General features: G+C 43.4%; 1 protein-coding gene across 5 annotated transcripts in view; it reads left to right on the top strand.

Moving 5' to 3' along the window:
* The first annotated feature begins 5465 nt into the window (after positions 1-5465).
* Positions 5466-25830, top strand: part of myo9bl (myosin IXb-like) — a 47733-nt gene continuing 27368 nt past the window's right edge. For 4 of the 5 annotated variants that reach the window (XM_081708156.1, XM_081708153.1, XM_081708154.1 and 1 more), the window contains exons 1-2: positions 5467-5823; positions 17709-18608. In XM_081708156.1, the coding sequence (XP_081564282.1) occupies positions 17769-18608 (840 nt within the window). In that variant the 5' untranslated portion in view covers positions 5467-5823; positions 17709-17768. Of the gene's footprint in view, positions 5824-17708; positions 18609-25830 lie in introns of all 5 variants that reach the window. The other variant, XM_081708152.1, reaches the window with a different exon arrangement.

Genomic DNA, 25830 nt, shown 5'->3' with positions numbered 1-25830 from the left:
CTCTCTTCATTGTTCTGCAGACGTCTGTTTATGTATCGTTCCAGTAGCTTTCAGATAGCATCATATCCTGTATAGCATCTTTCAAAATGTGGTTTTGCTTAAAGTTAGAACTGTCAACTTCAGAGGAGCTCCACAGAGTATCCAGAGCAAGAGCACCACGATGCAGTTATAATGGCTCACCTTGCAGCGATTTTCCCATCATGCAAATGCAGAATCTATCAATTAAGTGGCCTCTACCTCCCCTCAGTACTTTACACTCAACAAGACCTTTTAACCACTTCACTGATACACCCATGTACTTAGCAGTAGCGTGCTATAGTGTCAGAAACACTTACACTCTGGCAGTGCTAGTGGCCATTTTTCTAGCCAAAAGGCCACTAGCTCGAAGGAAAGAATTTTGTTTGGTTTGAATCTTATTGGCACATGCAGGTAACTGGCGATTCACCATCTGTGGCCAAGTAAATGAGAGATGGAAACGATTTGGGAGATGTTTCAAACTGGTGTGCTGCAATGACTGTCCCAGCAGTAACTTTACCCTGCTTAACGTGTTTAAAGCACTGGTGAAGCACTGATCTCTTCTAAAACATCCCCACATCTATAGAGAACAAGTGAATGATTTCTTGGGTGGAAGGACAATATAAAGTATGGGTATGCATATCACTTTCCTCAAAGGCTAGGTGCTATGGAGTTTCCACCATGTCTTTCAATCCACTCTTTACTCAGGTGTGATGGCAGAGTTGCAGATCAGTTATGTCAATTGTCCGACTACCACATTTGGATTCGAGATGTATGTTAACAGCATTTGGCATTCACTCTCATGCAGACTGACTTTCAACTTTGTAGCCAAAATATATGTGAACGCCTCTGCTATTAATTGGGTTCCAGCCACACCTATTGCTTAAAGGTGTATAAAGGTAAGCACATAAGCAAGCAACCTCCATAAACAAACACTGCCTGTAGAATGAGTCCAACTGAAGCGCTCAGCGACTGCAGTCATATGATATCACCTTTTCTGTAAGTCAGTTTGTCTGCTCTGCTAGATTTACCCTGCTGTGCTGTAGGTGCTGTTATTTTTAAATAGAAGCGTCTAGGAGAGAGAACAGCTCAGCTGTGAAGCACGAGACCACACATGCACAGAGTGGGCTTGCCAAGTGTTGAAATGCAGCACATCAAAATAGCCTGTCCTCTGTTGTGTCACCCACCAGAGTTTCTATCTGCACTGTAAACAACATCCGCATGAGAACCCTGCGCCAGGAGCTTTGTGAAGTGGGTTTTCCAAAGATAAGATCACAAGCCTAAGATCACTAGATGCAACGCGCCAGCTGGAGTCGCATGAGGTATGGTGCCACTGGACTCTGTAAAGACTCTGTAAAGTATGGTGCCACTGGACTCTGTAAAGACTCAGTAAAGTATGGTGCCACTGGACTCTATAAAGACTCTGTAAAGTATGGTGCCAATGGACTCTGTAAAGACTCTGTAAAGACTCTGTAAAGACTCTGTAAAGTATGGTGCCACTGGACTCTATAAAGACTCTGTAAAGTATGGTGCCACTGGACTCTATAAAGACTCTGTAAAGTATTGTGCCACTGGACTCTGAAGCCACATATCTGTGCTCACTGGGAATTGTCTCATGACTCTGGTGTTGTAAGAACTGCTCTACCTAGCTATTGGAATTTGAATACCCTGAATATAAAACATACACTACTACTCTCTCAGACCACAAATTGGGAATCACATTTATTCTCCAATACTTGCCAGGTACAGAAACCTGCGTTAGAATGACATTACTGACATGTATAGAATAAACACACAAGGCATATGACAAGAACACAACAATACAATTTAACAGTATGCATCCAGTAACATTAGAGATAAATACACAATGTAGAGATAAACAAGACACAATTTACAACACATAGATTAACAGTATATAGATTTCTATGTTCAAAGTAAATTCTAAAGCGTGACATGTACGGTGTGGTTGCGTAACCATAACAGTTCAGTAGAGCAGACTGTGTGAGGAGTTTTAGTTACAACGCAGTGTTTTCTAGCTGGACTCTCACATTTTAGGGGAGTGTGGTGGTTCAGAAGATATTTGGCATGGGAAAGACACTTTTCAGGTGAAATCATTCCAGGTGAAAACTACATGAAAGACGTAAAGGAAGATATGGGAAACTACATAGACAGTGTTATCTATTGACCGTAGAGTCAAAGTGATCGAATGTGTTGTAGAAGTGCTCAAGAATAGTGTCCAGAAAACTTCTGAGAACTTGCAGAATTGGTGTCATGAGATATTCTTTTCGGTTTTGTTGATAATGGTACAAATCACAATTTTAGCAGCACTAGATTATCTCTGAATCTCCCACGGTATCTTTAATTCCGTTGAAATTTGGCGTCAGAGGGCAGCCGCATATGCTTTACAATGCTCTTATGCAGAACAACGCAGTAAAACCATCAATTCATACAGTCACTTGTATACAGACGTAATTAATACAATAGTCAAGAACATCCTATGCCTGTATTATTTCGGTTGTTTCTCAAATTTAAATCAAATTAATCTGTTTTGGTGGAAATGAATCGTTTTCGTTCACGAAGCGTCACTTTTAGCCTAGAACTGAGCTTCTCAGTCTCAGGAAATCTATTTTCAACGGAACGATTTTTTGGTCAGGGCAGCGAGTCTTCTGAGAAACGTCAAGGATAAACGAACACTGACATCTGTGTATAAGTTTGTGTAATTACATCTTCGATTCCAAACTGCAAGGCTGCGTTGCTCAAATCTAGCCACAAGGTAGTGCTGTCCGCTTACTTGATAAACAGGCTATAGCCGCCACAAAGGCGTCATGATTTGAAACTGTTGCCATGCGAAATTGCGTAATAATTTGACACTGTTATCATGCGTAATTGCGTAATTGCAACGTTTAGCTTTGGCTGGCGTTACCATACAATCAACAACAACAACAACAACAACAACAATAATAATAAAGACCTATTTCACAGACCTATTTATCTCTCATCCTCTTCACCGACTCCTCCGGTAAAAGCCTAGTTGATCATTTCACCCTGAGACTAAATAGACGCATAATGCCGTAACCCACACAAAACCAAGTTTTAAAGTCTGATGGAGAAAACCAACCACTATTCTAAAAGCAAAAAAGAAGTACTACGTTAGTATGCTCAATAAATCATGAAACACTCAGAAAAGCGTTGTCACTTCTCAACACTGCAAATTGTCCACTTGATGCTCTACTTAATAATTTCTTCAAACTTCAGCCTACTCTCAGTTGATATTCTGAGCATTATCAGTCAACCACTTCACCAAGGAATTTGTCCATAAAGTCTTAAAATAGCCGTTTTCAGGCCATTTTCTGAAGAAAAGTAATCTTGATCCCCATATTCTCAGCAACTATAGATTAATTTCAAATATTTCCTTCATTAGCATTGGTTGGTTTCCCTTCTATTATACAACTTTCTCAAATCCAATATCTGGAAGTAAAGGTTGGGCTCTAATATCTTGAGTTCTGCCTTTAAAAACAAGAAGGTGAGAAACCAGGCTAGATCTTCTTTTGTTTCATCTGATTAAAACCATGTAGACCAAAACATCAGGATGCTTTGAATGTAGTAACTAGGGTAACGAAGAAATCTTTTAAAGGAGTTGGCGTGACAGTTGAACCTGTCGGACCTTTTGTGTTTTGTATAAAATACGATATCTCAAATTATTCCATTCTTGACTTCAGGCTGATCACAGCACAGAAACAAGACTTCTTAAGGTTCTTAATGATCTTAAAGTGAATCAAGGTGCACTCTATATACATGCTTTTGTGTCGGGTCTGGATTGCTCTTCTTTCTGGTAAACTAAAGAACTCCCATTTATAGCTTGCAGAGTGTGCAAAATTCTGTAGTGAGAATGTTGTCATGCATGAGAAAAGGGGAGCATATTTCACCTATTCTTAGACAGCTGCACCAACTGCATGTCTTTCAGAATTTATTTTAAGATATTCTTAATAACCTTCAAATGCTTCCATAGTGTCCCAGTGAATTGTATATTAGGTCCCGCAAGAGTTCTCAGATCTACTGACAAAAGTGCTATAGAAATAAAGCTTAATATCGGTATTATTGTTGTTGTTAGTCGACCAAATACCCTTGAAATAAACCAATACGTTATTGATCATTTTGCATTAAAAAAATAAATGAATGCTTTTGGATCCGTTACATTTTTTGAGTGCTACTGGAAGCGGCACCGATGCAAACCTCCATCAGCCCTGCGGAGTCGCACGAGACGCGTGTCAAAGGGCTCGCGGCGGTTTTTTCCTCTGAGCGCGCTGGCTCTGAGAGGAAGTGTGCTAGACACGGCAACCGAGTTCAGAAGTGATGAACATTGAGCTGTAAGAGGCTCTCAGAACTATAAAAAAATAAAAGGCAAGATCACTAGATGCAACGCGCCAGCTGGAGTCGCATGAGGTATGGTGCCACTGGACTCTGTAAAGACTCTGTAAAGTATGGTGCCAATGGACTCTGTAAAGACTCTGTAAAGACTCTGTAAAGTATGGTGCCACTGGACTCTATAAAGACTCTGTAAAGTATGGTGCCACTGGACTCTATAAAGACTCTGTAAAGTATTGTGCCACTGGACTCTGAAGCCACATATCTGTGCTCACTGGGAATTGTCTCATGACTCTGGTGTTGTAAGAACTGCTCTACCTAGCTATTGGAATTTGAATACCCTGAATATAAAACATACACTACTACTCTCTCAGACCACAAATTGGGAATCACATTTATTCTCCAATACTTGCCAGGTACAGAAACCTGCGTTAGAATGACATTACTGACATGTATAGAATAAACACACAAGGCATATGACAAGAACACAACAATACAATTTAACAGTATGCATCCAGTAACATTAGAGATAAATACACAATGTAGAGATAAACAAGACACAATTTACAACACATAGATTAACAGTATATAGATTTCTATGTTCAAAGTAAATTCTAAAGCGTGACATGTACGGTGTGGTTGCGTAACCATAACAGTTCAGTAGAGCAGACTGTGTGAGGAGTTTTAGTTACAACGCAGTGTTTTCTAGCTGGACTCTCACATTTTAGGGGAGTGTGGTGGTTCAGAAGATATTTGGCATGGGAAAGACACTTTTCAGGTGAAATCATTCCAGGTGAAAACTACATGAAAGACGTAAAGGAAGATATGGGAAACTACATAGACAGTGTTATCTATTGACCGTAGAGTCAAAGTGATCGAATGACAAAAGTGCTATAGAAATAAAGCTTAATATCGGTATTATTGTTGTTGTTAGTCGACCAAATACCCTTGAAATAAACCAATACGTTATTGATCATTTTGCATGAAAAAAAAATAAATGAATGCTTTTGGATCCGTTACATTTTTTGAGTGCTGCTGGAAGCGGCACCGATGCAAACCTCCATCAGCCCTGCGGAGTCGCACGAGACGCGTGTCAAAGGGCTCGCGGCGGTTTTTTCCTCTGAGCGCGCTGGCTCTGAGAGGAAGTGCGCTAGACACGGCAACCGAGTTCAGAAGTGATGAACATTGAGCTGTAAGAGGCTCTCAGAACTATAAAAAAATAAAAGGCAACGCCGTAATCGTATCTGCCATTTGCAAGAACACCGTGGTTTCGGGAGAACATGAAAAATCCGACCGAGGAGCGCTAATTTAGCCCGTCGGCTAGCTAGTTCGGCTTCAGCAGCACTGGAAACTCGTTTTCCCAGTCAGGACTTCTCGGACTTTCCAGGGGCGATATATTGTCTATGAAATGCTTTCAACTTAGTAGGGAGGCTACCAAAAGAGGTAAGTGCATAAGGTATTTGTTTCTCATAATGGCACTTGTTGAACCTTGCCAGAGTTTTCCCGAGTTATTGAAGTCGGTTTGTTTGGCGAGGTGACTAGTTAGCTCACCGGCTAACTCAGTCAAGCTTTTGTCTGCTTTTGTACTTGTAGCGTAGCTGTTAGCTGCCTCAAGACGGTCTAGAAATCTGGACGGGTGGTTTGCGTCGTCTTAAAATATTTAGATAACCTAACGTTCATAAAAGCGGAAAGGAAATGGCCATATAGCAACAGCCGGTTCAACTCGCAGGTAAACTGGAGTAAGCTTTTGTCACAGCGGTTTGTAGTATGGAGCTCTGCCTAGCAGGTTAGCCGTTTTAACCGTGGAGCTGTTGTGCTGCAAGGTTGTCGTCCTCCACATTTTAGCTCGGATTTAACCCGAAATCATTTGCGAAAATCATCGGTGTATGTGTATAACTATACAGATTCACTTATAGCCAGCTCCTAAAGTTTCTTCATTAGATGGCCAACTTTCAGACATCTTATCTTTTATTTGTTGCCCACGAAGTTTTTTTTTCCTGGTTCGATTAACTAAAAACTAAAATTGGCCCCAAACAACCATCTATCCTCACACTTGTATTTTATTTTTTCAGTCTTGGCTTCTTCATGTCGTTAAATAGCTACCCAAACTAGGTTATTTGGCTTCAGCGCGATATATATTTTAAGCGTTATTAGCTCTGCCAGGTTTGTCCACTAGTCCTGCAGCCTGCAGGGCTCGCTCGTTCGAGCACGGACCTCGGCAGGTCTAAAAGACTCCAGTCCTCCCGCTGCGCGATGAGTAACGTCTGCGTGTAGCTACGGAAAATCCGAGTCAAACGAGAGATGAAATGTTGGCGGTGTCGCACGTGGTTAAGGGATTTTTATTTTGCATGAAATATTTTCGCGTATGCATCTCGCAGTTCCAAATGGGTAAACGTGCAAGCCCGACTCGTGTGGCGTATGACACGTACATGAGTTTCGCGTAAAAAATGTATTCCGCCAACGCGGAACAGTGGTCAGCGGACACAAGCTTTTTGTTAGATTCAGAAATGTGCATGGAGGAGTGTACTAAGAAGCATTAGTTGATCAGAGAGAAGTACCATAGGGTGAAAGAGCTGTGAATACTACGGACACAAAGTTCAGTTCTTTATCTTAACTCAGGAATTAAGATATTATTCTACTCAAGGACTGCAGGCCAAATTGGTCATGCACATATAAACTGAAAACCTGTGCTCCTACAGAGGGAACTTGTGTTCATGAAACAAGAAAACAACTGCCATATAAACAAGTCCCTGGAGTGGTTCCAGGCCTTTCAAAGTCTGCAGAATATTAATTTTCTTGAGCTAAAGAATGTTCATTTGCTTTCTCCGAAGGACTACTTTTTTGTGGTGAAGAGTCCTCTAATCCATGAACATCTAAAAGCATTCTGACATGGATACAGGAGGGTGTGTCTTTTGCAAGGGATGAAAGGATCCAGTAACCAGCTGAGCTATGTGGTGTGGATTTCTGATGATGCACACATGGTGAAAATGTATGGAAAATGTTTAGGTTGAGAATTATCTCTTAAAGTTTCACATGCCAGGGATGGCATTTCTCAGCCCTGCTGGCAGCTCTGTAGCCAGTCAAGACAAGTTTATAAATAACCGTAATAACAGTGTATGTATAAGAAAAAAATGGGTCTGACCATTTGGGAACAGTCCTATTTTCTCTCAGTGCTGGTTGCAGTTAGCCACACCATCTTTTCAAAAACTAGGTTGAGGAATCTCAGAGTCATGAAGTTTTTAGGGACGCGTGAGTTTCAGGCCAGTGCTGATGATTGATCATTCTGGTCAGAGGGAACCGCAGTTTTAGAGAACTTATTTAATATTTGGGCATGCAGTTGGATTTTATATTATAAATATAATATTTTCTGATCATCTCATGTTTTTATCTAGGAGTGTCAAGGTTAAGGGTTGCTAGATTGCCATGCTGAGACTGGAATAGGATACATCTCTGCCCTTCAGTCTGAAAAATGCATGTTTTTGCCTGCTTTTGTGGTTAGGCTTTTGAGGATTTCAGAGACCTGTTTCTTGGGTAATAGCTCATATTTGAGTACAAAAACTGCTGCTGTTAACATTTCTGATGCTGATCTAGGGGGCAAAAAAAGTGGTTTGCAATGTGATATGCACATTGTAAGCTACACAATGGACCACTCAGTTCTGCTTTGTATGCAGTCATAAGGCTAGCTCCCTACCGTAGGTTTCTACGTAGAACATGCAGTCGGATGAAGAACGCGTTGTGTGATGGCTCACAGCAATGCAGATGCCGAGAGAGCTTCTGTTGTCATTACCTGTAATCGGTTCTCTGTCATTCTGAAATTCATCTGTGGAGGCTCCATCCTATTTGGTTCAAGTCCACTACGACTTGGCGACCTGGAAGTTCAAAATTCATAGCTATGGGCTGTGAGGCAGGAACATGTAAATGTGGACCCAGGTAAGTGGACTGAAGTTCTGAGAGTGAGCTTCTTCCGCTGGAGCCATTAAGCCAGTAGAGCTCCTCCTCTATTGCTCTTTCTCTCAAGACTATAAAAACCCTGATGGCCTAAAAAATAAAGAGGACCAAGACAGCCTTGTTAAGTTGGGGCTGACATCTGACCCTTTGGCCATGCTTCACTCCCAACAGCCCATCCATTATCAAAGTGCAGGACAGACAGGCAGCCCTGGCTCCAGGCCTTTGCAAAAGCGCAGTCACTGATACCAATTGTTATGTAGTGGCTCAGTAATTACTTGGCTCTGATGTCCACTGCCGTCACTGCTGAGTTATACTCTGAGGTCATACAGGAAATGCCCTGTCTGGTGTGTGGACTGTGCATCAGACATGGTAAAACCCACCCGTTATTTCCATTGTACAGTGGAGTGTACAGGGGGTGCGTATATGTATATAAACACACATAGGTAGTCGGAGAGAAAATTGCAGTGACACACAAGGTTTCTAGAGAAACGGGATGCTTCATCAGCAAAGTGAAATCTGTTTGTGTGTGTGTGTAATATATATATATATATATATAAAATATGTGTATGTGTATATATGTGTGTGTATATATCTCATGAGCTAGAATGGGTGTTTTTCCTTAAACTAGCACATCTATGTTAAGATGTTCTTGTCTGCAAGCTAAACCTCACCTTTCCTTCTGCAGTAGTGCTCCTTGCTGTTTGCCATGGACCTTCTGGCACAGTTGGGTTTTTTCTGGGAACTACACATGACTAACCGGGTGATTTTACACAGTAGACATTGGAATATTGACATTCAAATCCCATTGTTAGTAAGGTTTAGCTTTACTGAACATGACAACACAACTGAGATGGACAGTTCAGGATCAGGCACTAAAAATCTTTATATAGTTGTCTGTGCTTGCCAGCAGGTGCAATTGCAATTAGAAGTTATATGCATTACTATTGCAATTCTAATGCGGTTTCAAAATTGTCAGTATTGCTCAGTACACTAGGGCTGGATGCAAACAGCACATTCTTGTACTATATGTATAATTTTCAGTTGCACTTTTACAGTGTTGAGATGTCCACATAGGCCACGTTAGAGGGAAGGCTGAAGAGCTCAGCTGTTTGAGAACCCTTTAAATTCAGCTGTGACAAAACCAAGGCAGTGTGCTTGTATTTTTATTTGTTTATTTGACTGAAAAGAAATGGTTAATTTAAAGGGGGTGTCACTGTTATAATTGCTGTGCCTTGTTCTGTTTTGCATGAGGCACCAAATGTTTCAGCCCAGGCATGAAAAATGTTTCCTATAGAACTGTCAGAGTTGAGCGTTACTTTAGTCAGGGGCTACGTTTTTATTGGCAACAACAAGCACGTGTGTGTGTGTGTGTGTGTGTGTGTGTGTGTGTGTGTGTGTGTATATGTATATGTATGTATATGTATGTATATATATATATATATATATATATATATATATAAAATGTGTGTGTCATATCCCAAACCTGGGTTGAGTCAGGCTTTGCTAGTTTCAACTGTCTAATATGCAATTCTGAATTCACTTGGATTTTCAGACAGCTTTGTGTTCATTTCAGAGGATTGTCATCAAAACCGATTTTAAACGAGAAGGCATTCATTTGCAAGAGCAAGGACAAACATCACTCTGTGATCTTCACAAACTAAGTAAACACACCCAGGCTTCAGGATGAGGCTTTGTGTATTTGATCCTGTTTCAGTTTGTGCCTTTCATGCATCGTTGACATTGCATCCACTTAACAAAAAATTCTCGTTTCTCAGTTGTGATATGTCCATTATGACTAACGTTAGTAGATCGGTGCAGAGGCCAGGCTTTCTGCCCTTGTTCCCATGCTCCCGTTGTTTCATTTTTGGACTTAATTTCTAACATTCACACAGTGTTGATGGAAGTTTCTTGCTGTGTAGGTGTGCTGATATTTCATAATGGGCTACAGAACAGAAGCTCTTTTGGCTTGTATTACATTGTCCTTAGGGGTGTGCCACTCCTGAACAAAGACGGGTGATGGTACACTAGGAGGGTGCTCTTGCTTTACCATGGCAGCAGTGATGTGTTTACCTAAAGCTTAACAAAGTGTAGTCTTAAGGCTGATAAGGGACAGAGGAGAGGATGGAGACTATGAAGACTGGAAATTATAGAATAGATCTTGTTATTTAAACAACAGAAATCTTGACTTATGTTATCCTGCATGACTGCCCAGTTTTTCTTCCTACTGTGCAGAAAGGTGTCTAATTTGGTAAATATTAATAGTGAGAGACAATTTTATCCTTCACTTTGCTTGCCAAAACTGGTCAAGTTAATGGAGTTCATTGACTTCAGTTACTTACTTGTAAATCTCTACAAGGCCTTTTTTTGAGACAAATTGGCTGCTGGAACACTCTGCATATGTGAGTGGTGTATTTCTGCTCCAGAGACCCCTTTAAGCATAAATAATGCAGTTAGCCAAACATAAAGTGAAAGACCTATAAAAGTCCTATTTTGCTGAGGAATTCAAAAACTAAAAAGGCTCATTCCTTTTAAGGCAAATAAGGGTAAATATTTTTGCTCCATTAGTTTCTTGGCACTTGTGTGTCAGTTGATGCAGTCCTAGGGCTGGGTCCTCAATGGCAAAACTAAGTCAGGAAGGCGCGGCTGTGTTTTTGGTGACATCTTTTTGAATTTGCCATCTAATCTCTGGATCACTGTAATGGCTGAAGAAACAACAAACAGCAGTTTTCCTTAGTCTGGTTAATTGCTTGTTCTGTAATGCCTCCAGGTTGTAAACTGCAAATAGCATATCCTAAAACATGAGAGACCGAGATGGCTGGGCTTCTTAAACACCACAGTCCACTCTGATAAAGTAAGAAGGCCCGTGATTGGTTTCACAATGTACTGAACAGTTTAAACAGTCCTTATTCCAGCTGCGCAAACCCCCACCCTCCCACCCCCGGGTCTTCCACTGTCAGCAGTCTGTTGGTTTGGTGAAAAGTTAATTATGGGTCTCCTTAGTTCTCCCTCTCTGTTGAATTTAACTGAATTATAGAGTCCCACCACACTCAGTACTTTCAAGATGTCTTCAGGATGCCACCGGAAACACTCCTGTATGATGCAGATGTGCCAGTTTATGTGGCCCAGTAAAGTATTTTTTGCACAGTTTCATCTGCAAGTGTATGCAGAGAGATGTGTTTGTGATTGGGGAAGGGAAGTTTGGTAATCACACTTGAAGTTAAGACTGCACTAGCATGGCTCTAAGGCTATGTTTAGTGTTGAGGTCATGCTACAGTTTGATTGGCCTTGTGTCTGGGTAAGGTTAACCTGATTGTACCACTGCAGTTGGGATGCGTAGACTTGAAATATACCATCCCTGCTAATTTTGGTCTTGTCTCTGCTCCTGGAGAAAAGGTTTAACTCCTACGCTGCTCCAAAATTGCTCCCTGCAAAGTTTAACTACAACTCTGATTTAACACCCCCAACTCGAATAGTCAAATGCCTCCAAATGATCTCATGAGCTAGAATGGGTGTTTTTCCTTAAACTAGCACATCTATGTTATGATGTTCTTGTCTGCAAGCTAAACCTCACCTTTCCTTCTGCAGTAGTGCTCCTTGCTGTTTGCCATGGACTTTCTGGCACAGTTGGGTTTTTTCTGGGAACTACACATGACTAACCGGGTGATTTTACACAGTAGACATTGGAATATTGACGTTCAAATCACATTGTTAGTAAGGTTTAGCTTTACTGAACATGACAACACAATTGAGATGGACAGTTCAGGATCAGGCACTAAAAATCTTTATATAGTTGTCTGTGCTTGCCAGCAGGTGCAATTGCAATTAGAAGTTATATGCATTACTATTGCAATTCTAATGCAGTTTCAAAATTGTCAGTATTGCTCAGTACACTAGGGCTGGATGCAAACAGCACATTCTTGTACTATATGTATAATTTTCAGTTGTACTTTTACAATGTTGAGATGTCCACATAGGCCACATTAGAGGGAAGGCTGAAGAGCTCAGCTGTTTGAGAACCCTTTAAATTCAGCTGTGACAAAACCAAGGCAGTGTGCTTGTATTTGTTTGTTTATTTGACTGAAAAGAAATGGTTAATTTAAAGGGGGTGTCACTGTTATAATTGCTGTGCCTTGTTCTGTTTTGCATGAGGCACCAAATGTTTCAGCCCAGGCATGAAAAATGTTTCCTATAGAACTGTCAGAGTTGAGCGTTACTTTAGTCAGGGGCTACGTTTTTATTGGCAACAACAAGCACAGCATTGTCTTATCAAGGAAAAACATCTGTCTTTTTGAATTTTTGTTTGAAAGTGTTTTTCAGTAGTGTTGCCTAAGGGGAACAGAGAAGTCCTCAGTCATTCAAAGTAAGATCACCAAGCACTCACCAAGTTTGTTTCATGGTGAAGAGGGCTAGCGTTATAGCAACACATTTATCTAGTTAGCTAAGGCTGTGAGATGTCAGCGTTATAACTGTAGCGGTTCACGTCTTCACGTTCTTCAGTCTTTCCCAGTCATGCTCATGTGCCCCCCACCATAGTCACTCTATACGCAGTCAATGACTAAGCCACTGTGTAAATGAGCAGCAGTAACACATTTCTCTGGCTGTGTTCTGAAACACAGACAGGCAGATCCCTCCAGACAGGCCCAGCTAAACAAAAAGGTGGTTCTGTTGACAGCTTTCAAGGTGTAGGAAGTATGCAAAATATTTACTGAAATTTCTATTCCTTTTTTTAAAAGTAAATATTTGCCTAATCTGTGATCCAGTGGTTAGAAATCTACGCTTAATAAAAATCTGCACTAGGATCTTCTGTACTGCTGAGAGGATTTTTGTTGTCCTGCTCCTGACCACCCCCCGCACCAGCGCTTCCATCTGCTAAAAGGCTTAAGGGCCTTAAAACTAGGCGATCTGTAGACAAAAGCCCTATTTCTGTTTCACCCGCACATTCCTATTTGGAGACAGCCATTTAGTTCAGGACAACCCCAGCTGTGTTGGGCCGTAATGAATCCATGGTTGAATTACCTCAGGATGTGATTTGTTTTATTGGTGTGTGTGGGGTTCCCTCCCCCCCTTTCTTGTTCTGCTCCTCCAGGATGTCTTGCTGGGAGCTCAGCCAAGTGCACACGTCTCCAACCATGAGGTGCAGGAGGAGGTCTGAGTTACGCTCGTGTCGCCTCCTCCGTCGCAGAAGGAAGGCAAATAAAGTAGAGCGTTGACCTCAGTAGATCTGAGGTCTGTGTTATGCCAAGGAGTGCTGCTTTGAGGTCCCTCCTCTGTTAGTAGATAGGAAGACCGCGAAGGCTGCTTTGTGTGGTCAGAATACGGCGGCCAAAACGTCAGACTGAGCGGCTGACAGGTAGAACAGCAGGCGGACACACTGACAGATGGGGAGACACAGACCGGTCCTCTCTTGATATCCTGGAGCCGCGCTGCATCACTGACTCACTCTGTAATGGAATTGTTTTGGTGGCTCAGTGCTGAGTATTGGAGTGAGCAATTACTTATGTCTGCCCTCACCACTGACTAATGACTTGTCTCTGACCTTCTACTTACTATCATCAGGAAATGCCCCTCCACCCCAATCCCTGTGATGGAAGAAAACATAGCTCAGCTGGAGTAAACATACATTTTCAGATCATTACAAATGAGGAGGCCACAAGCCATTCATTTCTACAGTTTCTAGACTGATTGGGGATCCTGACCTGTAGTGTTTACTCTTAAACAGCTTGATTCTTTGTTTACCATCAGTAGGAAGCTGGAGCTCAGGTAAGCAGCCTTTCTTTCTTTTTAAACTGTGGATTTCGTTCTCTACTCTGAAATGCGGTTGCGAAGATAGAACCCCTTTACTTATCCTAAGGCTGGGCTCTAAGGCTGGGCTCTAAGGCTGGGCTCTAAGGCTGGGCTCTAAGGCTGGGCTCCTCAGAGAGGCGAGTGAATCATGCCAGCTCTGACTAGAATGATGATGCACTTTTGTGGTTGCATGCTTTGTGCATACTTCAGCTTCGTATAGATTCCGAGTCAGTATCTGACTTTGAGGATGTGCTTTACTTTCACATGTCGACTTTTTCTCCCAAGAAATGCCAGAACTCAAAGGAAAACTCAAGCAGGGTTTTCAGCGTTATTGTGCGTTTTTATGGCATCTGTTTTGTTTCACATTTCTAAACTTGTAGGATAATGACATGTTTTGAAAAAAGAAAGAAAACCTTGTAACTGCTTTTGTAAAAAGAGTTTCCTACCTACCATGGTAATTGGAGTTAAAACCAGCCGGGATGGCTCACTTCCTCCAGCTGTTTGATATCTCATTAAACCAGCCATTCTTTAGCAGACCCTTCAAAAAGAAAGGACCTTTATAATATTCTGTTAAAAACTAAAAAAGCTCGTCATTTCCTACAAATATATTGATTCTCCTGCTCTGCTTATTTTGCCAAATTACTCATCAGAAAGCACCATTAATATTCTTGAGACTTTCAAGAGCAACTTGATTTGTATCAGTACAAGTTTCCAAGTGTTTTGAGTTAGCCCTGCTTTTTCCCAGGAAATCACTCACATACTCAAGATTATAGTTAAAGCAAAAAAAACCAAAACATTTTTGTTCAGTTTTTCACTCCATATAAAACTGGCCCACGGTCAAGACCAAATCTAATAATGCACCATCGAAGGGATAAGTTGAGTTGTTTTGAAAGCTAGGTCACACAGCTGGCCAAATACAAAAGACTGTTAAGAACATACCATCTTAAATTAACTAGGGCTTTTTATTTTTAATTATACTCTAATCTAATAATTCTGTGATGCATTAAGCAGAAATGAATGAGATTGTGGCTATTTCTTTAAGTCTAACTGTTCCAGTAAGTGAATTTGAAGCCATCATTTGAAGTGGTAGAGCTGCACCAACAGGAACAGACCATATCATCTGGTGGTATATGTGTTGTTTGGAGGCATCTGTGTAGAGAAGATTTCAGACAGCTACATAGTGAACTGGTTATATTTTATCATTGTTCAAGCATTATGGCAGTGGTTATACTTTAGTCAAACTTCTCCTTTTGTTTATACAATAGCCTTCATTCCTACAGCAGTGATGCTGAAAGATAAGAGAGAAGACAGGCTTACAGAGGCTGCAAATGTCTGACATTTGTGATGCGTTCATGACTGCAACCCGACCGGGCGATGAAGCATCTCGGGTGTCCGCACGCTCCGGTCCCTCCAGTGCACAGGCGTCTTCTGTTTGGACATTCACTCATAGAACATGACGTCGAGACCTGCAAACAGACGACTCCATCTAGTGCCAAAGACAAAAGTCTTTGCATGCTCACTTCTGCTGAGCTGTCAGCTGATCTGCAGTTAGTGTAGATGCCTCTTCCTTCCACACCGGGCTTGTGTATCAGCTTTTTTTTCTTTTCTTTTTTTTCTTCTCCTTTTCCTGACTCATGCAGTTTTGAGTCGCAGGTTGCAGTGAGACACGATTGTGATGGCTCGGAGATGAAGGTCTGTGAGCGTCTTTGGTCAGGGGAACAGCCGGATTTGGTAAGGCGATGAGTTTTGTGTTGGAGTTTGAGCTTCACCGATCTGATTGTGAGCTGGGTCCGGGGATAATGTGGAGGGACTTGCTAAGAGACCGGGCTGTACCATTAACAAAAGTGCTCTCGTAGTGCAGTAATCTTTGTACTTTTTAGTTGTACGTCTACACTGTTGTGTACCACTTGCCTCAGATGTACTCAGTCAATACATGTTCTGTATACACATTTTGCTGCTTTAGTTTTGCATAGGAGCTACAAGGCAAATGTAGCTATCAAGTTGCTAAAAGAGTCTCACCAATTGGCATCATGTGAACTCAATGCTGAATCACACGCTTGCCTCAAACCACCATGAGCTGGTAAGCGTTCGTGAAGGAACTTGCCTTTGCGGTTTCTGATACTAAGATGTAGTGTTATCTATACAAACGAACAAAGGTACTAGCATTAGCAGTCCTTCATTTTTCTAGTGCCTCTCCTACGTCGCTAATTTGCTGTCACTTCGCGTGAACAGGAGGCACGGCTTGGAAGCTGAAACGGAAACTTTGGACTGTAATGTAGTTCTGATTGGATGTACATGTTTATAATGGAGATATTAAAATGATGGTCACTTCAGGGCAGAAGCAGTTTGTTCATCAAACATGTCTTAGCAAAGTTTTTTTTGTTTTTAATCATTTCCTGCCTTCTAACAGCAAGTTGATTACGTGTCCTCATTTTAACCACTGACTTTTTTTTTTTTTTTTTTTCCTTCCCCCTTTGGTGGTTTTCAGCCCTGTTGTGTAGTTTAGGGATACAGTTGCTATGTCGATGCTGACCCTGGTGACGCAAGGGCTTTGTGGCTTTTTTTTGCCTTTTATTTATAGAGAGGTAGCGTGTCATCAGCGCAGACATGGGGCTGCTGTTCCGGGGCGGCCGCATGTTGCCTGCAGCTGTCTGACCACGACTTCCTGCCCTGCTCCTCTGCCCTGCCTGCACCACCACTGTTAGCAGCGAAGGGGCGGGGCGCACGGCTCAGGCCAGGTGCCGCGGACGGAGCGGGACAGCTCTGAGGACAGGAAGAAAAACAAAGAAGCGGTTGCAGACTGGCTACTCTGTCTGTTCTGCCTTCAGATGGTGGTGCAGCATTTTAAGCAGAGCGGGGACTTAACTGGACTAATGAATGGGGGGGGGGAAATGCCTGCCTGCCTGCCATACGCTTTATTCCTGTTCTGTTGAAGCCGTTTAGAGGCTACTGTTCGGTGGTAATAAGACATGGGGCCTGTAGATCCTTTTAAGGTGAAAATGGAGAGGCGTCTGAGCGTTTTTGATGTGCGTCGGCTGCGTTTGGTCAGAGGGTTAGTTTGGTGTCGCATCGTGGAACCTCTCTTTAATGGTATAAACAGGTCTGATGCATTGAGACCTACAAGAAGACCTGGTTGACTCATTTTCATATGTAAATGTGTAAATGTGCTCTTTGTCATTCATGCTGGCATGTTTGTATTTTCTCTAATCCGTCATGATCCGCCTTTATTAAGGACTGTGCAAACTGAATTGTTTCTCTGTGTTCTTTACTGAGTTCAGTCTATGTGCTTTCATTTCATTGTGTGCTGACTGCTGTTTCACATAGTGACGTTACAGATGTAATACTTCTAAAACATCACAGTACAGTAATTGTGGTTCTGTGGTTATGATGATGCCTATGAAGGTCCAACCATGCACAACGGCCAAGTGTGGTTAACACTGTGGCCTCAGCGCTGTGCTCTACGTTCATTAATGTTCTAGCATACTTGTGACCAGAATTTTTATTTATTTAATTATTTTTATTTCTTTAAATGAAACTTGGTCCAGCAGTGTTACAGAGCTTAGCACTGAGTAGCTTCTGTGTTTCCTGTCATTCAGGTGCTCGATGGTGAGTCCCAGGGCAATGCGTAATGCTGAAACGACTCGCACGGAGTCAGAATGAGTGTCACAGATGGCGACGGGCCGGCTAGCCACGATGGACGGGCCTACGTCCTCCAGATCTACCCCCGTCTCTCCCTGGAGACGGCCCTGTGTTGCAAGCTCCAGGTTCACAAGGAGGCCACAGCAGCGGCGGTCATCCAGGACGCAGCGGCCAGCCTGGGGCTGGACAGGGCCGGGCACTATGTCCTGGCCGAGGTGAAGGAGAGCGGAGGGGAGGAGTGGGTGCTGGAGGCCACCGACCTCCCCGTGCACAGGGTCCTTCTCTGGCCCCGCAAGGCTCAGGACGAGCACCCGCAGAGCGACGGCTTCTACTTCCTGCTGCAGGAGCGCAACCGCGACGGATCCATCTGCTACGTGCACCTGCAGGGGGCAGCGGGTGCCGAGGCGGACTCCCAGCGGCTGGTCGCCCGTGGCTTCCTCCCGCCCCGCCAGGAGGATGTGGCCGACCTGTGCAACCTGCCCACGCTCACCGAGGACACCATCCTGGAGAACCTGCGCAGGCGCTTCAAGAAGAAGAAGATCTACACGTACGCCGGCAGCATCCTTGTCGCCATCAACCCCTTCAAGTTCCTGCCCATCTACAACCCCAAGTACGTCAAGATGTACGAGAACCACCAGCTGGGCAAGCTGGAGCCGCACATCTTTGCCATCGCCGACGTGTCGTACTACGCCATGCTTCGCAAGAGGATCAACCAGTGCATCGTGATCTCCGGGGAGAGCGGCTCAGGCAAAACGCAGAGCACAAACTTCCTCATCCACTGCCTCACTGCTCTCAGTCAGAAGGGCTATGCCAGTGGCGTGGAGAGGACCATCTTGGGAGCAGGCCCTGTGCTTGAGGTAGGACCGCTGCTCGTGCCACTCGACTCCCTTCTGGAACAATCCAGGCCAAACCAGTCTGCTGAGCTCCCAGAGAAACCCATGTTTTAGTCTTGTCCTGGGTCCCTGTGTACCCTAGCCAGGTAAAGCCTTACGTGGCTCAGGTATGTTGAAAGCAGGACCAGGGCAAAAATGTGGGATGCCTGAGAAACCATGCGGACTGGGTTTGGGCCTTCTGGCATGGCAGGCACAGCTCCGTTTTTTTTGTGGTTTTTTTTTTTTTTTTTTTTCCCCCATCAGCTAATTGGTTTGTACTTCGGTCATCACCATTGTAGTATGTTACTCCATCCAACAGTCCTTTTCAGTCATATCCTAGGGCACTGCTCAAACACACCTAATTCTCATTAGTTACTAACCAATTACCAGTGAAAATTAGGAGTTTGGCTCCCCTGAGCTAGACCTGGGTTTTCGTCATACACGAACCAGTTGTAGATACATTGCACCTGTACTAAATACTCTTCAGTATTTAATTTCTTTCTACACATCTTTATTTAGCAGTGCATATAAATATGTTTATCTTACTATGCATAACAATTATAGCACAAAGTTTAGGATTTTATGTTGTTTTGCTGGTTTGACATCTGGAGCTGACTGAACATATTAGGGTTAACTTGCTTTTGTGTTTTTCTACCTTAGTATATTGATTTGGAAAAGATGTAATTAAATTTTATGCTTTAGGAAGTCCAGGCAGCAGGTGCTGTGCATCAAGCGTTAAGTGTAATTTGTAATCTGTAAAAGCCTGAATCTAATTAATGTGACTTGGTCACCTCGCACATTTCCAGTTAATTCGATTACATATCCATTACGGGACTTCAGCCTATCGGACCTCTGACATGTGCCTGACCTCTAATTGGTATCGCTCAGCGATTTACCCCCCCCCCCCAGCCATGACTGAAACCATGACTGCAGTTCCCCTCGGCTGGAGGCTCTGCTCATCGGCGCCCCCATGCGCGCTATAATCCGTGAAGGGATGTTTTTTCTATGGTGGCTTTCCAGTGTGGCATTGCAGAGTGCCTTGTCTGCCTCTCAAGATCATGTAGCCTTCTACAGCAGTCTGGTTTTGGAGATTTTGGAGGCAAATGATAGACATTCGGACCTTCATTTTGTGCACTTGAGACACGTGTTCTCTTTTGTCCCCTACGTTGATAATTAACCCATCGTCTAGTGTCTGAAAAGTGTACTGTAGAGCAGCTAGTGTTGTAATGTCAGCTCTCACAGTGTTTGACACAGTGTTAATTACCAGAAACGTGAGTTCATCTGTTGCTTTCTGAATTGAGCCACTTGATTCCTGTGGCTTGTAAACATCTTAAAGACTTCTCTTTTTATGTGCATCCATCACTGACTGTTTGCTCACATCTGTCCCACTTTAGCGAGAGACCCAGAACAAACGATAGTATCCGCTTCTGAGTAAACTGGAACTCTAACTGAAAATAGGGGGAAAAAAATCTATCCATGTTCTCAGAAGAAATGTTTTATGTATTGTTTCTGTAGTTTTATGTATTGTTTCTGTAATTCTGTAATTGGTCTTAGTGCAGAGTTTAGTCAGTTTCAGGTTCAGGTTCGCTACAGCAAAACCTCTCTCTCTCTTTCTCCTTTTCTCCGTGTCACAACAAACCACCGAATGTAGTTCCGTTTTGGAATATTCAAGTGAAAGAAGCCCGTGAGAGTTACTCTGTGTGTGGTTTAGCCAGAGCCATAAGTCTTTTTCCCCTCTGTCAGCACAGTCGCTGCGCCTGGGCAGGCTGGGCTGCTGCTTGTCTTCCAAACCACCTCCCCCCAGCTTTCTCCTTGCTCACGGTCGGTGGAGCAGCGCGAGGGGGCGGGCAGGCAGCCAGACCAGACCCGGGCTTCTACCAGGGACACGCAGGCCTGGCTCTGCTTAATGGTTTTCAGCCTCTTTTGAATATTGAAACTGAAATCGCGTGAAACTAAGAGAACAGAGCTGCACATCGAGAAACACATGCCGCCCATGTGTTGTGTGTTCCAGCCATGGGGGTTTTCACTGCATGTGTCATTGGAAAGTGACTCAGTTAAAAAGCGACTCCTTCTCAAAGTAGCTTTGTTTTTCTCTCCCAGTACATTGTGCTCTACCTCTTTTTTGAGCAAACCCACATAGCTAAAATATAATTGTGACAAATTAATGCATTATCTTTATTGTTTTATGGTGATGCCCATGCACATGTTAAAAGCTTGAGAAGGTTTGCATGCATCTGCAAGCAGCGGAATAAAAGCATGTATTTTGACTCACTAGAGGTGGAATGTGCCGGAAACCAGTCTGTTTGCAGAATGACCTTAAACACCTTAATTTAGGATTGAATTGTCTTGTCAATACACGCACGCAGTGCAGCCAGGCCAGTTAAGGGACTTTGTTTAATGGCTTTGATGTATTACTAATAAGAGAGCCGTGTTGCACATCAGTCTGCATGGGTGAAGACGTATACTGATGTCTTTCCTCCTGTTCCTGGGAGGCCACGTTGCTACATTTGAGCATTTTCACCCCTCAGAGACACACTGATTCCAGCAGACAAAACAGCAATGTTGCATGTACTCGTGGGCATGGCTTTGGAAGACGTCGGGCCGCGATGAGGACGGGGCTGCGATGATGGAGGTGTGAGGAAGAGCTGGGGCTGCTAGCCCAATCCTCCATCATTTGCATTTACGTTTACATTTACGGCATTTAGCAGACGCTCTTATCCAGAGCGACTTACAAAAGTGCTTTGTCATTTACTCATAGAATATATCCAAGTACAGTATAGTAGGTTAGAATTAAACATACCAATGAACTAGAATATTGTAGAATACAGGGATGAATGCTGATACCTAGAAGTGCAAAATACATAAGGTCTATCTTAAACAATGATGAGTGCTATAAACAATAAGTGTTAGAGTTTGTTAAACAACATAAACAGTGCCCTATAATAAGTACTAAATTAGTCAGTCAATAAGGGAGCAGTGTCAGTTGTCCTTTAAATATTCTGCAAATAGATGGGTCTTCAGTCTGTGTTTGAAGACTGCAAGGGACTCTGCTGTCCGGACAGCAAGTGGGAGTTCATGCCACCATCTTGGAGCCAGGATAGAAAATAGTCTCGATGCTTGTCGTCCATGAGACCCAAAGCAAGGTATTTTAAGCCGAGCCGTACTTGATGTTCGAAGTACTCGAGGTACGGATCGGGCTTTGACCATTGACCTCATGTATGAAGGGGCTGGTCCATTTTTGGCTTTGTAGGCAAGCATCAAGGTTTTAAATCTGATGCATGCAGCTACAGGGAGCCAATGAAGGCTGCACAGCAGTGGAGTAACGTGTGAACTTTGGAAGATTGAAGACCAGTCGTGCTGCTGTATTCTGGACAAGTTGTAGAGGTTTGATGGCTCTTGGAGGAAGACCAGCAAGTAGCGAGTTGCAGTAGTCTAGCTTTGAGATCACAAGAGACTGCACAAGCACCTGGGTAGCTTCCTGCGAAAGAAAGGGTCGAATCCTTCGTATGTTACAAAGGAGGAATCTGCAAGACAGGGTTAGATTAGAAACATGAGTTGAGAACGCCTGAGTTCTGAGTCACCAGGCCCAATGGCTGCCAAGTCCATGCACAGGCAGCCTGTCAGAACTGACTGGCTGAAACTAGAAGCAAAACCTTTTCTTGATCAAATCTAATGATAAATATACCAGAAGCCCACAGTGGCATGCTTCCAGGTTAATGGAGAATGCCGTGACTTGTTCCTGCAAAGTCTCGTTCCGTTTCATGAGATTTCTGTTAAGCTCCATGCAGTTCAACAAGTTGTTTTTTTTTTTTTTTTTTTTTTTTAAAAAAGGTCACTTTCTAACAGAGTTACAAATAACACCACTGCACAGCATGTTGTACCCTTGCTGTGAAATGGCAGGCCTGGTGGGATGGTTGCAGTCACAACTTGCACAAGGCTTTCAAAAGCCACAGATCCTGCTGCAGAGCGCAGACAGGTCCAACGGGTTTCTACATATCAACCCCATGCTTTTACTGAGCCGCCTGTTGGGCATGTACGGCTGCATGGAGGAGGATGGCGTGTAAACATTTCCTCAGTCGAACATGTTCCTGTGTGTCCCACCCTGCAGAAAAGGCCAGCACTACCCGCACAAACGTGGCCCACAAACAACAAACCTTTTTAATTGCGGTGTTTTGATTTATTGAATATTTGTTACTTTCACAAATCCAACCCTGCCCTCCTTCTACACATGTGAAATGAGCCAAGCAAGTGAAAACAAAAAAAGAGAACACTTAAGTGTGTACAAAGTCGGTGCTGTTTGTCAGGGCACTTGGTCTTTCTGGGTTTGTCAGAGAAGAACTCGCTGCTTGTCAGCAGCTTCGCTGACTGCCTGGAACTGAGAAGAGGCTCAAGTCAACTTTGGTCTCTGCATTCCATATCACTGTTGACTATAAATGTAGTTTCACCTCAAATTAACCGACACAATTAATTATTGTGACTGCATGCAGTTATTTGTCATTTGACAATATAGCTAAACGTTGGCTACATGTGGTGCTGTCTGTTCGTTGTCCTCACGCCATCGCCTCTTAAGGTGCATTTGTTTACTCTTTTCTGCATGAAAAATTATTATTCTGTTAGCTAAATTTAGTCGGCCACAGCCTGAAGAGAAAAGATCTTGCTTGTGATTAGCCTGGTCATGTCTGTTGTGAGTGTTGCGTAGTGCTTAAGTTACGTGTGCTTAGTACACTCTTGAGTCTTGCAGCGAGCCACCAACGCAGTGTGGTTGACGGTGTCTTTCACAGAATCCCCTATCAGCTGCCAAAGGTACAGAAGAATTACACAATGAGGCAGGGAGGGGGATTCTGTGGTATTATGGTAGACATATTGAAAGCATGGGTATTGGAGGGGTAGGGTGACTGGAGACTGCCCACTACTTAATCAGTCGTGTATGCTCCGACGTCATTCTCTTGGATGGAACAAAGAAACTAAAAAAGTGCTAAAACGGGTCGCCAGATATACTTGGATGACCTGCCCAATAAAGTCTGTGTGTGGGGAGATGCTGTATTCTGCTGGAGTCCGTGATGAGGCCACAGGAAGATGTAGTGTTGCATGTGTACAGCACCATTTCACAAATGGAGAAGGGCTGGTCTCTTTGGCCTGCTTTTGCAGTGGGTTTCAAATAAATAGGATTACAGTGGTCTGTGTTCTTGTGCGTGCATAGGTCTGCCTTCGTGCTCGTCTACCTTGTGTTTAGGTTTTGTTTTTTTTTTTGCCCAGACCTTCTCTTCTAGTGCAGCCTCATAATTACTATAGCAGGACTTCCTGTAGGGCTGGCAGCCCCTGATCTCCAACAGGAAGGTTTTTTTTTTTTTTTTTAAATTATTAACAGGAAGTGGTAGCTGTAGAGATCCCTCCCTATTGGTCAGTCCAGACCATGGGCTTTAGAGAGAAATTTTCAGGAAGTCCAGAAAATTAGTTTTTGGGGTTTCCCCCCCACCCCTTTCTAGCTATTGTAATAGCTGTCACAGTTTCCACTCTGTATGGCAGTCCCAGCCTGTATTTGGTAGAGCACGGTGCATGTCCCTGGCTTGTGATGTTGCCATGTGTGGGAATATGCAAAATAAGCACATCACCATAGAGCTTTCTTTGTTTTTGCAAATTCAGGGCCCAATGGCAAGGCAGACGCAGCCTGACCCAAGTGGGTTGATCGACATTTCCGGAAACCCCAAAACAGAACTTTACCTTTGTCATTTGGTGGCTCGTAGACAGCGTTGAGGAGAGTTTCCTGAATTGCCTGCTTTCTGTCTTCCTCATAAGAAGCTGCGAGCGTCTGCTTGTTTCACTCCAGAATGAAACGTTCCACATTTTGAGTGCATCGAGGCGCTTGAATTAAATATGATCAAAGCCTCCTTCCATCATGGAAATGCCCTTTTGAAAAATAAGTTGCATTGTGTTCACATCTAAATTGACAGTACTCAAGACAGTTGAATGCATTGCTAAGTTTGAACTTAAAATTTCCACAGCTATATTCCTAAACTCTTAAGAGCATTTTTCCTAACCTCCATGTCCGTGATCAGCTGCGATGGACTCATTTGTTTGTTTGTTTTGGAAATATTCGTTTTTATTAACCCGTGATTCCAGCCTGAATGGGTGCCCATAAGCAGTGCTGCTGTTTGACACCATATTCATGGCACTGTATTCTCCGTGTTTTGGAGTCTGCTGCCAAGCCGAGGCTGTGTGGCCCCGTGGCTGGGACTGAGGGCTGCTCCGAGGCCGAATGCAAAACGAGCCATAATTAAGAGTCATGTGAAATCCTCATAGTCTCTCATCTTATTCAGTTTTTCATAATGGGACCTTTTGTTACTGTGAGCCACATTGTATCGGGTGTATGGTTCTGTTGGAGAGGCTGGTCCGTCTAGGTGCTGGAGGACTCGTCCCACGGCCCTGCCAACACCGCTGGACATCTGCTGGTTTTCACGGTCACATGTTCCTGCTCTGAGCTAATTGGAAGCAGTTTTGGCTCAGACTTTGCTCAGAATTATGTGTCGAGTCGAATTTCCAGTTTTGTTCCTTCATAATTTCCTTACATCCTGATCGGGGCGGGGGTGGGGCTTGTGTGGCTTTGTGATGGCGGTCAATTCCATGTAGCTCTCCAACACTGAAAGAAAGAACCAGTCGAGACAGACAGACCCGTTTCGTCTCTCTCTCACACACACACACACATACACACACACACACACACACACACACACACACACACACACAAAACCCCCTAGGTTTTCTTCTACTCAGTTTCTTCTGGTTTCTTTTCACGCGTCCTAACTGAAAATTGAGATTTGCTGCATAGCCTGTTACAAAACACAGATGAGGTATTACCTTTCTGAGGGCCCATTTAGGGTAGCAGCAGTGCCGTTGCCTCATACCCCTTCACTTCGCAACCAATCACAAAAGCTCTGGAGGGGCATGTTAGAATCTGAATGATTCCTCTCCATGTGCAGAATTCCACCAGCGCCATGGCGACGCCTAACCCCCTCCCCAGCGTAGACCTGTGTATATTTCAGTTGTGTTCATGCAATTTCTCTTGTGCTCTGAGAAACGGGTCAAAGGTTTGCTGTATGGAATCTTAATCATGTTAGTTAAAAGCAAACTAGATTCCTGTTTGCTGCTGCCTGGCACAGTAGCGCCCCCTATTTGGGATGCACCGGGGCGTCTTTGCCCAGCGGCAGGG

This window comes from Electrophorus electricus, chromosome 26 (assembly GCF_041902795.1).
Source record: "Electrophorus electricus isolate QZ-2024a chromosome 26, ASM4190279v1, whole genome shotgun sequence".
NCBI classification, from domain to species: Eukaryota; Metazoa; Chordata; class Actinopteri; order Gymnotiformes; family Gymnotidae; genus Electrophorus; species Electrophorus electricus.
The sequence above is the reverse complement of the archived record's forward strand: the minus strand, read 5'-3'. Positions and strand labels throughout refer to the sequence as shown.